General features: G+C 41.9%; 1 protein-coding gene across 1 annotated transcript in view; it reads left to right on the plus strand.

The window, feature by feature from the left end:
• The window catches only part of XYLT1 (xylosyltransferase 1), a 192022-nt gene extending 180475 nt beyond the window's left edge, over positions 1–11547 (plus strand). The window contains exon 11 of the mRNA XM_082772657.1: positions 3376–11547. Within this exon, the coding sequence (XP_082628783.1) occupies positions 3376–3698 (323 nt within the window). The 3' untranslated portion in view covers positions 3699–11547. The remainder of the gene's footprint in view (positions 1–3375) is intronic.
• The last annotated feature ends 2362 nt before the right edge of the window (positions 11548–13909 follow it).

Here is a 13909-nt window from a genome sequence, read left to right on the forward strand (position 1 = left end):
AATTTAGTTCAGATCCAGTTGACAAGGAGTCGATTAGCTTCACAATGAGCAAATGCAGCACTGTCTTGTTTGCTGCAAGAGAAAACAAACCAAATGTCAATAAAAAAATTACCTCTTTGCCAGAGGGTTTCAACACGATTCAAGTAAAGAAATAAAACTGTATGTTCTGTGTTGCTTTTAAAAAAAACAGGTCTAGCACCTTAATGTGTACTAAGGTAATCACATTTTTCATTCCTTGGCCCACTCTCTGTCTAAACTCATTTGCTTTTTCTGCAAAATGAAGAACAAACCCACACAAAAATGCTGAAATCTCAGCCTGTGCAGCTGACTACAGGCTGTGTGTTCAGTCCAAAGAAGTTACACTAAGTAAAGTCGGTTGAGAAATGAAATGCCCTCCCAGAGTGAAGTGCAAACAAAAATGGGGGACAAAAATACCTTATTTTTTAAAACTGTAATTTAAAGTCTGTGGAGTATGTTTTTCACTGGTATGTCCTCTACCTCAAAGGACTACATGGATGTCTTTGTTATCAAAAAAAAAAAAAAAAAGTGGCTTAATGTCTGCAATCCAGTTAATTTTGATTTCGTTGCTGTAACTGTAGAGTTTTCAGTGCATAAAGAAACATCTCATAGTGGTAAGCCTTACAGTTGTTAGTCTTTTTTCGTGAGTGAGGACTGACGCTTCAGTGCTTTTTAAAGCCCAGTAGCTCCATCCTCCCTTTGTGCAGTATTTCAGGGCATCTCCCCTGTCCCAGCCCAGCAGGTTATAGTCATGATTCTCTCTCTTTTTTTTTTTTTTTAATCTTTAATACAAAGAGGAATCGCCCGCATCTCCCATAGCTTGGATGAGAAGCATGGGCAGTAAACAAGGATGAGAATTTATTACTTTCTCCTGCAAATTCTTCAACAGAGACTTAGAGGGTTCTGAGCTGAATCCTCAGAATTTCCTGTTGATGCATAGCTCTGCGCTCTGACTGCCGTTAAGCAGCTCCTCTGTAGGACGTGCAGACACCTAACTTCAGGTATTCGCTCTGCTGTGGGGACAGGCAGTCCCCTTCCAGTATTGAGTCAGGGTTTTGTAATTTGTTTCATATCAGGGAAGGACATGGTCTCTGTGTGCAGTGATGGCCCGTAACACACTGAAAAGCACTGTGGTTTGTCCTTCTAATACTATCCCCAGCTGTCTTTCCTTCTCTTATCTGCTGATAATATTTGTTTGTTGTTTTTCAAAAACCTTTCCCTTCATTTCCATGATGCACTTTTGCCATTGGCTCTGCGGGCATGTCCTTGCAGCACGGCTGGTTCTGGAGCAGAGCACAGTGGTCACTTGGTGGGGCAGCGCAAAGCAGCAGTGTGCTGGGGGAGAAGTCTGGCATGTCTGACACAGTTACAGCAACAGAGACACGGAGACATTCACATGTGTTGAAGATGCTGAGGTTATCACCCTTAGTTTTGCAAGAGCAGCCCCCTGATCTTATGTAGCAGGGGCCACAGAGAAAAGATCATCTGCTGCATCGCCAGCACTGGGTCCTACAGCTTCTGTAGGTTTCAGTCCTGATAATCCACGAAGTCCTGAAGCCGAGCAAGTTCCGTTTCATCCCAGTATTTGTCTGGAAAAACATCTCTCTTGTTCCAGGCAGAAAACACATGCACAACAACCTTTAATTCAACAAGCTCTCTGAATTGCTGATTTCAATCAGATGATCCTGCTAGTAATGCCAACTCTTATTTGTTTGGGGATTTTTACTTATAATGTTCCTATTTAATTAATTTGTTGACAAACAGTCTTCCATATTTAATTACTTCCAAAGGAGGAAATTTAATCATGTGTACTTGTTCTGTTTCTTAAACTGCAATGCTCTGGCAGAGCACACTTCTGACACATGTACATGGAACAAACTCCTTTTGACTAGCAGTTATTCTGGATAAATAATTAAAAAAAAAAACACAAAACATTTAAAACAAAACTATAAAAGGGTGGGTTTGATGAATGCAGGAACAGTTAAGCAGTGTATAATGGTGATGGGAATCTGCCGAACTAATTTAATTGGGGATTTGAAGTAATGGACTGGTGCAGTATTTAACATTAAAAACTTTGCAAATGTAACAGCAAAGCTCCAATTAAACGTCCCTTTTCCCTCTAAATAAATGTACTGATTTATTGCCAGTGCCTGGGATACTGTCCTCTGCGTGGAAGAAAGGGCTCAGTGTCAGGCTGCAGTGCAAGCAGCAAGGACATGTGGAAGGAATTGTAGACATGAATATGTAATTCCTGGCCTCTAAACGATATCTGAACCCAGTGGCTTTCCTAGCCTGGAGCGCCCTGAATGGGCCCTTTTTGTGTTTTAGACAGCGTGTGTGTTGGCAGAGCTAAACGTATCCTCTGTGCTGCCGGGAGCAAAGATGGTAAAGAGCTCAGCTGAGAACAGAAAGAAATGGTTGAAAATTTACTCCCTAGAGGCACTGAGTGAATATTTTTAGAGGGTCACATTCTGGTTTTATGAGTAGCACCGTGACCTACTCAAAGACCTTGAGAAGTCAGCGTGCCTTAGACGAGGGTGGTCAGACCCACAGCATCCAGTTCTCTGAAGGTGTTATCACAGTCTGTCAGTGAGTTCTGCTGCAATATTACAGATTTGGGGTGACAATGTGCTGCATTTTGCTGAGGTAGAAGAGTTACTGTAAGAAAAGCAACTACAATACAAAGAACCGTGTCATTAGGAAATGGTCTCGATCCATTATTCAGAGCAAGAGCTGGAAATACGATTGTCATTAGAGAGCACTTTCCCAGTGAGATTGGAGCACTTCCAGGAATGATGCTGGAGTTACACAGGTTTCATCAGCCACGTCTGGTCTGCTGAGGCGGTGTTGTCCTTCCAGTGCCAGGAGTGGTACCACACGGGTTTTGGAGGCAGATAGAGCTCATAAATGTTGTGACTTCTACAGCAGAGGAAGGGGAATCAGTCGAGAAGAAAAAATAGGCCAAGATCTCAGCTCTTTCTTCCAGACAAATCATTGATAGTACTTGAAGGTCTGTCTGCGGTTGGCAGCCTTCTCCTTCCAGGTCTCTTTGAACCAGTCCCTCATTTCAGTGTGGTCATCCATGGGCATCTGCAGAGGTAACTTCAGCTGAGCAGGGCATAGCTCCCAGGCTTCCTCTGCGGTGAAAGAAGCAAAACTAGCTTTTCCTGAGTGAAAAATGAGTTTCTTACAGGGAGCTGTGCATTGCTCAAGCTCCAGGTATGGACAGGAGCTTGTAGCGAGTGCCCTGCTGGGAAGCCCACGGGGCCGGGCCTGCCTTTCTGTTGTGCTGAACCCTCAAATCCTAAAGATTTTCTTTAACACACTGATTTTTGGGCTTATTTCTGCTTTTTCCAGAGGAAGCCTTGAAGTATCACAGCGGGCCTCCAAAGAATGCGTACATGGAGCAGAGCTTCCAGGGCTTGAACCCCGTCTTAAACATCCCTATCAGCGCCGCCCGCGTGGACCAGGCCAAAAGGAACGCGGCGCTGGTGGGCGCCCAGCTGGAGGCCTGGGTGGACTCGCTGGTGGGCAGCGTCTGGTCGGCCGTGGACATCTGCAGCACCGGCCCCACCGCCTGCCCCGTCATGCAGGCCTGCACACAGACGGCGTGGAGCTCCCTGAGCCCGGACCCCAAATCAGAGCTGGGCCCTGTCAAACCCGACGGGCGCTTGAGGTAGCAGCCGGTACGCCCTCCTGCGGCATAGGGTTTTAAAAGGGAATTTAACCTTGCTTCGTACGTCAATCTCACACCAGGTTTCAACTAAGGGAACATTATACTTTTTTTTTGTTACATATCGCAATATAGTTCTTAAAAAAATAATAATAATTCCGACAAGGCCTTTGGCACTGCTCTCTCCATCAGCTCTGTCAGGAACGGCTTGGTTCGCTTCTGCTGTCCCACCGGCCCCGGCCGCACGGGCCTTGAAGCAGTAGCAGCCATGGAGAGGGCAGTGAAGGAGCAGCTGCTGAAAGTGTTGTGTTTTTTAAATAAATTTGTCTGTACCTCTGCTGTTTCATAGGCTTTAATTATTTTGCTACCATGAATAAATCACAGCAAAATTCCCTTCTATTTATGCTTCCTGGGGAGGTTGGTTACTGCAGGCTATATCCCATATGGCCGCATTACTTTACAGAACATGAAATAATTATGGTACACCCTCATTATTTTTTGTTATATATAACACAAAGCAATTCTGGACTCAGCTAATGTCTGTTGTCATCCTAGTTAGGGAATGCAAGCTGAAGCAGAGACATTCAGATTACAGTCAGAGATTTTTCAGACTAATTTCATGCTGAACTCTAAATGGAACTGGTGTTTTGCAATGTTAGTCTTTCATTTCTCATGCGGTCAGGTTCAGGGTCTGGGTAGTAGCAGTATTATTTTAAAAGCCCAAGGAGCATTTTGGATTTCAGCCCTTTGAAATCCACAGGGTCTTTCTAAGCCCACCAGCACCTATGCATATTGCAGACTTCCTGCACAGCAAGTGTGTGTGTAAATTTGGGTAGGTTTGGCTGTGTTTGCTCACGCGTTTGCTGATGAGCCGAGCTGTTTTTTCTCAGGCAGCAGAGTTGCTCAGAACCAGTAAAATGGTGGCATTTGGCCTTTGTAGTTTAGAGATGGCAATTATTTTTATCAGTGGGAACAAGACTGGGACCTGAATCTGCAGCAACACATTTCTTCCCTATAATTGAGTAGCGGCTAATAAGTTTTAACACTAATTTCCTGCCTTGATCTCAGCTCTGCCAGCTCTTCATGAAGAAGGGCATTTTTAGGCTTGTCAGGAAACCTTGAAGGCTGTGCAGGACATCAGGGTTCCTGACCAAAGCTGGACATGAAAGAGCAACACCATGTTTCTCAGTGCTTTTGCTTTATTCTCTCAACAAACTCTACTCTTGTCTGTTTTCAGAGTTTCAAGCAGGCTGCACACTGTTTGAAATAGGCTTGTGTTGCATCATTTTAAGCTGCATTTTCTACAGTAGGAAAAAAATGTATTTACATTCCAAAAACTTTTTTAAACGTAGGTTTTATGTGCAAATTCATCTCCAACTGATGCATTTTGCATTTGCATAAAACATGCACTTTGTTTCTGTTGCTGTGGTAATCTCTTGACCCAGAAAGGCTATTAGAAGCTATTGGGTTCACTAGGAAAAAAAATCCTTTTGATTTAATAAAACCAGGTATCTGTTTACCCTTCTGTGGGCATGTCTAACTTTCATTCCTGCTGATGAGAGTTAAGCTTCCACATCAGGAGGGAAATAGATGCTTAAATCATTCCATAATCGCATCACACAGAAAGGTTGAATTCCCTTTTAAACAACACTTGCAAGATGACCGTGACACAGAGATCCCAGCGGCTTGTTCTATCCCTCTCCGTAGTATTGGTTTAAAGCTACTTGCAGTTTGCTTTGGACTTGAAATTGCAGTGTCAGCTGTGCTGGCATTAAGGCAGAGCATTGAAATGTTTATCTGGCATGAAAATGGATGCATAGAAGGAACAATTTAGGTATTTATTATTTATGTTTTAGTCAATGACTAATTAGTAGGTGCTGCTTTTGCAGCTTGAAGATTATGTTATCTTACTAACTGAAGCTGCCTTTATTAAGAAAAGGCCTTCCTCCCCTCACACTTCCCTTTCTTTTTTCCTTCTTGATCTCGACAGTCTTGAGAGCTGTAGTTTTAGGAAAGCTTGTAGAGAGCTGGTTGAAATATTTCAGTCAAAATAATGTTCCTGCTTTTCAACTGGCTCTGGAGGCCAGTGTGTTTAAAACCAGGGTTGCCAACAGGTTTATGTAATAGAAATACAGTGTCATTACTTACTCAGTAGGGTTTTTTTGTCGTTCTGTTTGTTTTGTTTTTTAACAGTGCTGATTGTGAATCTAACATTCCTTCATGAAGTGCAGATTTTCTGGGGAGTTCCAATCCTCATTATGAAATCCAGGGCTTTAGTCACATTGATGCAATGGCAAGTGCACCGTTAAAGCCCTGCGGATCAAATGGAGAACATCATATTTAGGGCACACAATACAATTTCTTTAACAATCCTAGTCAATGATTGTTCTCAATGAGACTGCTGGGGTAGTCGCAAAATCTTCAGTCTGTCTTGCACATAGGCATATGTATAAGGGTGCGCCCACACAACACATGCAGATTAACTTGATTTTCAAATTTGATACCCTTTTATTCTTTAACAGAAATGTTTTAAGTGCTTTGTTGGTAAATTCTCGTTATTAACTAGATGAAGCAGAAGGTGACAGCAATCCAGTCTTTTGTGGCTAGAAGAAAATCTGCCACTTACGCGACTTAAAATGTAAGGCACAAATTATTTTGTTTTAGTTCAGAAAAGGAAAAGAAATCAAATGGTTGCTGATGCATCTATTTACACTATATGTTAGGTTTAAAATGTATATTTTTTTTAATATTACTTTGTTTTCTGAAAGACAAAAAGCATCTACACAAAGAAGTTTTGTAGCAAGCTGGTACTCGCAGCACGAGCTGTAGAACTGCAGAGGCTGGTCCTACAGCCCTTTCTCAGGCAAAATTTCTATGGAGCGCTGATTCTAAGTGAGGACTTCAGAGTCAAGTCCAACATAAATAAAAGGGGTGACAGTATCCTGTGAATAACTACTACATGTGTTTGAAATCATTAGAGGATGAGCTGCCATGTTTGGAACATCTTCTGAGCTGAGTGTCAGGTTTTGGCCGTAAATGACAAATTCTGCTATAGCTGTTAGTGTGCAGCCACAGACACATATGTCCTATAGGGACACTGTGTCTGAGTTGCAAAGTGCTGTAATTGTGCAGTAAAACCCACGGAAAGCCAGGCTTTCCATCAGGAATCAGAGCTTGCTCCAAGCTGTGGCTGTGGCAGTGCTGCTAAGAACGACGCTCTGCTAAGTGGCTTTTCTGGTTCTGAAATGGCAGGCACTTGGAGCCTGTGATGAATATTATATATTGTTAGAAGAGAATAACTTCACAGATCTTACATTTGGTGAAAAGGAGAATTCAGAGCAGGGACCACAGTTCGTACAAAACAAGCAAGTTATGCATCTTCATTTGAATGTGCTAGTGTTATTTTCCAATCACACTGGCTAGTCCTTGCTGAATAGGACTCCAACTGAAAGCCAGCTTTGATCAGAATCCCTTTCTGTGGCAAAGGGGTGTACTTCCATATGCACGCATTTGTCCTCTGTGTATAATGCTTTGCTCATTTAAATTCTGTGCCCATTCTGTGCGATAGCCATGTAACACTTCTGTGATCAATCAGTATTACACAGAAAGGAAATGTGGCAAGATGTAGAACATCTACATATATGATTTAATAAATTACATCCAAAGTCAGTCTTAGTGATATGCAGACCTGTTTATATGGTAATGTTAAGCCTTGAGGCTAATAGAAATAGCTCAAATGACAGTTTATTTTTAAGTGTGTCCAACCCTTTGATGACATTTGGACACTGAGTAGTCATATTTATATTTTCATTTTCTGATATTCAAATTTCTAGAATTAAAATTATGCCTTCATTTTTTGTGCTCTCAGCAAGCAGAGAATTTTAAGAATCCCTCCATGATGGCAAGTATTACACAAGGAAGTCCATCTGTGTCTCTGTTGCTAAGCCTTCATTATCACTAAGCCTAGAGATGCAGGAATGTGCATTTGTGTGCTACAAATTGACTTTAGCTTCCTAGGTATCAGCTTTAATGCACAATGCATGTACAGTTGTTTAACAGCAAATTAACAATGATCCTGCAGCACCTTCGGAAGGACCAACTAATGTGTATTCACCTTCTGTTCATCTGCAGAGCTAACTGCAATACTAATGATGCCTCAGTCTCTCTTAGCTACTATTACAGTGACCAGCACAGTGAAGTCAGTGAATCAGAACTGGAATTTTCTAAACCTGACTGAAGGGAGAGACACAGAACCACAGAATGGCTTGGGTTGGAAGGGACTTGAAAGATCATCTAATTCCAGCCCCCCTGCCATGGGCAGGAACACCTTCTGCTAGATCAGCTTGTTCAAAGCCCCATCCAACCTGGCCTTGAACACTTCCAGGAATGGGGCATCCACAGCTTCTCTGGGCAGGGTAAAGATAAAGAAGATGCTAAAACTTTGCAAAAGTTTCATAAAACCATGCTGCAACAATACTTTGAACAAACTGGGCAACTCTTCTGCACAGCAAGACTGAGAAATGCTGATACCATGAGATCTTAGTTTTGACTTCCCAGATAAAAATAAAACCAAATCCAGATTTTAATTGTGGCCAGACAATGAGGACCAACTTCTGTTGATTTCTGTAGTTCTCATCACAGCTGTCAGAGAACTGCCAGCTTGCTGCTGGCTATCACACCCTCCTTGTTGCTTTCCCAGATCCCAAGGCTTCGGGAGTTGGCCAAATTATACCTTGGCTGACTTCTTTGCTTTCCATTGGGCAGGAAGTTTTGTATTCATGTGAGCCAAATCCCTTAGGCTTCTTCAAAACCCCAAGCTGTAAATTGGAAAAGTTTGCTTTTCAGAGCAGCCTTCAGCCAGCTCAGTACTAACATACATGAAGGTGGCTGTAAAACTGACAGCGGTTCTCTCTTCCTGACTCTTCAGGCACAGATATTCAATATGTGTAACAGTAGGTCTGGTTAGTTCAGCAGCAGAGCAAGACTGACCTGGTAGAAAGTGGTTAGCAGCATTTCCTGTTGTCCTTAGCTTCAGTCTGGTAGCGAGAAGGTAATGATCTATATGTGCTTTCTTTTCAACTATTCATGGCCTCCAAGTTAGTCTTAGGGATTTGTAGCACATCGCCTTAAACTTAAACATGGCCTGTCAATGACAACTGAAAACATAACAGAGTCCTCCCAGACCAAACCCTCCAGCTTCTGCCAGCTCTGACAGCTCCAGGGCTGCCGTCCATGGGCAGGGTACAAGCAGGTGTTGGAGGGACAGGACACTGCCCGTGCTGGGGGCCCAGGGGGGCTGCTGAGAACAGGGGGACCGGCCTGCAGAGGTCCCCGCAGAGGGCAGGCACTGCTGCAGCAGGCACAGAGGAGCCAAACAAATGTGAAAGAGGGTTAAGAGCAGCCAGGATGCTGTAGACAGTATCACAGAATCATAGAATATGTGGCACATAGATCCGCAGCAAGTGTGGGAAGGATTTTGTAGGGAAATGCCTTTCTTCCTCTAGGCTATTCAAGGGCAAGTGTTCAGATTGGTAACTGGCCTTTGAAAGCCTTCACCACCACCACCAATGTAAGGAAAAGGAGAATCAGGCTGAGAGCATTTAAAATTGAGGCAATGAGGTCTTGCAGCCCATGTCACCCAGGACAACAGCAGCATTAGGCTTTTTGCAGTTGAGTGTGTTCTTGGCAGCAATTAACCCTCATGATGTGAGACTGCAGGTACCATGTTGATTTTGCTCCTTAATACTAACGACAGTGTATAGATCACTCTCCTCTCTTTGCTTCTGCCTTGGTTACCTTCTTTTGCTCATGGGTGCTATCACAGCTGCTACCTCACTGTGTCTGCAAACACGTTTACCTGATAACAACAAAAAAAGGTACCAGAAATCTCCTTGAACTGAATGTACAATCTATGCAAATTCTCTTTCTACTTTGTTAAAACATAGAAGTATTACATGTAACCTTGCCAAATAAACAGCAAGATACTGTACAGGTGCCTCTGATAACAGAGTGACAATTCTAGGCGCGGTTCATTGCGCTGCATTTGTATATTGTAATGACTTTGCTTGTCTTTGGTTCTGTTGTAATTAACACCCTCGACTGAAACAATAGTAATCTATTGCTAGGGGAGCACCTTCAGTTTGCTGGGAATATTCTGGAGGAGGATGTCCGTGGCATTGAATTTTATTTTCTAGCTTATATCCAAAAGAAGGCACAGACCTACTGGCCAAAATTGGGATGGTGTTCCAGATTTTCGTTAGGTAAAGCCTGCTGGCTTTGAAGTGTCTGTTCCCATTGTGGCATCCAGTGTGTTGCCCCTTACAGAAGCCTTACTTTCATCCTTCCTAAATGTGGCCTTAAACCGTGTTAGAAAGTTAGGTGTTGTCTGTGTCTTGCTCACTCTTTCTGTTTGCTGTGGAAGGAATAAAAGGCACCTTGAGATTTCTATTACAGCTCAGTTGTGTTGCTGTCAGCTTACACTTCACAAATACAATAGAAATTGCTTACAAACGCAATCTTTAAGGGAAGAAAATGACCTTCCCTTTGGGCAAAAGGAAGGCTCAGACATTCATATAAACCTTAGGAAATTATGAGCTCTGTCTTTTGCAACTTATTGTAGATAAGGAAGGTGGATTTAATTACCTACAAAGTGCAAACTTAATAGCTTTTTATTTATCTTCAGACTGTAACAGGACAGATTGCTCTCAGATGCACAAGACAATTTCTGGAGTAATTTCACTCATTTTGACATGAGATAGTAGCATGCCTTTCAGAGTCATACTGGTAACTGGGAGAAGCTGTATTCTCTTTAATGGTTTGGTCTTAAAATCTGAAGAACATCACCACTTGGGGCCAGATTTTGAGTGATAGTTGGGAATCTAACAGTACACATAGAAGGCAGAGGAGTCTGGCTGTATCACCAGTCATAAATTCACTTCCAAACATCTGGCCTTTGGAGCCATGTCCAAAGGTTGTCAAAGTCAGCAGAAACCAAGGCCTTCTGCTAAGGCTTGGATGTGTTGGTTTCTTTAATGCTTTTTCTCCATGGAGAACTCTCATGTTTCAGTAGCACCAATATTCCCGGCAGGCTGCAGTGCTTTAGGAATCCCAAATCCTACCCTGTTCCAGTGTTCTGATGCATATACAACCCAAAGGCAACTGAGAAGGGTTTACATAGCAAAGAAGATTTGTGAAACAAAAAGTATTAATTCGAGTTAATGAAATGATTTTTCTGACTTTGTTATTTTGGTTTTGGTTTTGGTTGATTGGATTTTTGTATTGCCTAACATAATCCATAATAAGTTATTCCTATTCTGTCATTTTCAAAGACTGGTGGTAATATAGTTTTAAGAAATAACTATTTTGTTATAGATCATAATATGCATAAAACTGTACAGAAATATTTTGTAAGCTATTGAATAAGAAAAAAAAAACACATGTATATACAGCAAAGTTTAAAAAAAAAATTGGAAATTCAAATGGAACACACTGAAAGATGTAGATATTTTGCTATTTATTTAACGGAGTATTTTATGAGATATTGAAATGTCTTAAATTGACCGGTAATCAAAGTTCAAAGTCAGAATGCTTTTCTTGTAGTAGAATGTGATTTTCAGCAATTATTGCACTACCCCTTTTTGCACCCTTTTGTCTTTCATTTAGCAGAAAACAATGTGCCTTAGCTGTATTCTTTGTCAATGGGAGTTTGTTTTTTTGTCCAATAAAGCAATTTTTTTTTTTTTTGCAGAAAATGAAATGGATGTATTAAATACTGTATTATACCAAAAACACTGCAGTTGTACATAAATGCTTTCTGTCATACTGTGTTTTCAGATGCAGAATTTTAAAATAAAAAAAAAAAAAAGCTGTCTTTAGGAATGGATGTGCACACTGTGTTATTTTTAAACCCACTAATGGAAGTCTTTATTTAAAATAACTTTGCTATTTGATGTTCTTTAGGAGTAAAAATGGAACAAAGCACTACTGAGCTGTGATCCCAATGCTGATACTGTTATGCTTCTCAATAAGTCATTTCTTGGGCCTCATTTCCCAGCCATAGTAATTATGGAGGAAACTTTCACAGGTGCCTTTTGTAAATCAATTTTTGTTGGTCAAGCTGATGGCTTGCACAAGCCACGGGACTAATGTCACCGTCAGGAGCGGCGTCAGGAGGCAGGGGCTGGGCACCACAGAGCTCCCAGCACCACTGACACCATGGGGTCGAGACGTGCAATCTTTTTAAACCAAGTTCTCCTTGTTTTCAATCTCAAATGACTCCTATAGGCAGAGGGGCAGAAAGGATTAACAAGGAGCCTGCCTTAGGTCTGTTTTCTAAAGGTCACCACCTACAAGGCACATTGGAGCAGTTTGTTCCATGCATCCCCAAAGTGTTCATCATGCCAAAAGATGAAGGATCTGGCAATGGACATAGGAATAGGCAGCTGGGTGCAGGAACACGACCTAATGTTAGAGCTCCCTGCTTTTAAGGACAGCAAAATAAATGCCCTTTGCCTCTACTGAGAGGATGAGCTCAGAAAGACCATTTCTTGCCTAGTTCTCCTAAACTGGCTTAAGACCCAAACTAGCCATTGCCTAACGTTCACCCAGATGAACACTTAAATTTATTTTCTTACCCACAGGCTCCACTCTGATCACAGATTTTTTAAGAGCTGCTTTCCATAGATGTGCTGAGGAAAACCAGTTAGATTTTCTTATAAGGGTGATGGGTCTCTTTAGCATGGTCCTCATGATGTGTTGCAAGTTTGTCTCCTAGGGCTGCTTTTTGATGTGGGATGCCTGAAAAAAAAAAAAATAAATAAATCCTTGATGACCTTCCAAAAGTCTCTGACACCATCAGGAGTCTGCGTGACTTCTTCATGCACCCCCAAGCAGTGCTGCAGGTTCTCTTGGCAGCCAGAGCTGCTTTTGATCTTGTGTTTTCTTTTCACCTGCTGGTTCAGGAATTCCACTTTTTTGGCACTTAGATGCAATGAAAGAGGTCTGTTTAAACAGAGGAGGGAACACAGTGCTAATATTTTAGTCCTGGTACAAAGAAAAGATTTTTCTGCAGAGGGGAAAAAGAAAAGAAAAAAAGAAGACTGCTCTCAGCACTGAAGCCTGGTTTTATTTATAGATGGGCTAAGTATGCTGCTTTTTTTTTTTTTTTTTTTTTTTCTGGCTCATTCCTCATCCAGCTGCTAATGTTCTTGGCATATTAAAAAAATAAAAGCTCAACCTTTGTTTTAATCATCTCCAAATGTGTCATTGGCCTGAATTAAAAAAAAAAAAAAAAGCTACCAGGTGTTCAAGTGTTTTGCTGTCTTTGTGGACTTCAGCTAGGATCTGAACGCTCTTTGAGGGTACACACAAAAATCCCAGAAAGCATCAAGGAAAGGGCTGTCACAACGTCATGCTAACAGAGACATGTGGCACGAAAGAATACGTCTCTGTCTCACTGAGATAGTGTCATCACATTTTTTGCATCTGCCATGCCTAATCTTTCTTGATCATAATCAATATTTATATAGAGTAGAGCATGCTTAATTCACAATAATGACTCAGAATGCACTGCAGAGCAGTTTGCCGATAGGAAAGCACAGTAAACCACGTGCAACAGCGATTGCCTTGACAATAGGGCTTTCATTCCAGTGCCAGGATTTTTGACTTTTCTTCATCCATTACTAAAGAAAATGTAGCCTGTTTTCTAAAAAAAAAAAAGAGCAAACAGTGATCCAGTGATCTGAGGCTTCACAAACACAAGCTGCTGCATTTCTTTGCAGTCTATAAATGATTAAAAAGTGGGAGATTCATGAGTTTCTACTATATTTAAAAAAAAAAAGACACACAAGAAATTGTTAATTGCTTTATGAAGGCTGAGCTTGGTCGCTGTGGTGCCAAATCAGCCCTTGGGCATGGTTTATGCCTTCACCTGGCAGCCCAGGGTTGTTCCGGGCAGCCCTCAATCAAAGTGGTCGCATGCCAGGTTCCCAGTGTCATGCTCACAGTCTCAGGCTTATTTATTAGGCTTATTTAGTAGTAATTAACATGATCCAGAAATGTGTTACTTTTTTTTAATTATTTTTTCAACTTAGTGCCTGGTCTGTGGCGCATAGTTACAGGGGTTTAACACAAAGCACCTGCCCTGCAGCAGCGTTACCTGGGTTGACTGGGAAAGCACAGCTGGGAGGGGTCCTCACTGTCTCTTGGGTTACACGCCTC

Source organism: Aythya marila, assembly GCF_965140915.1.
Source record: "Aythya marila genome assembly, chromosome: 15".
Taxonomy (NCBI): Eukaryota; Metazoa; Chordata; class Aves; order Anseriformes; family Anatidae; genus Aythya; species Aythya marila.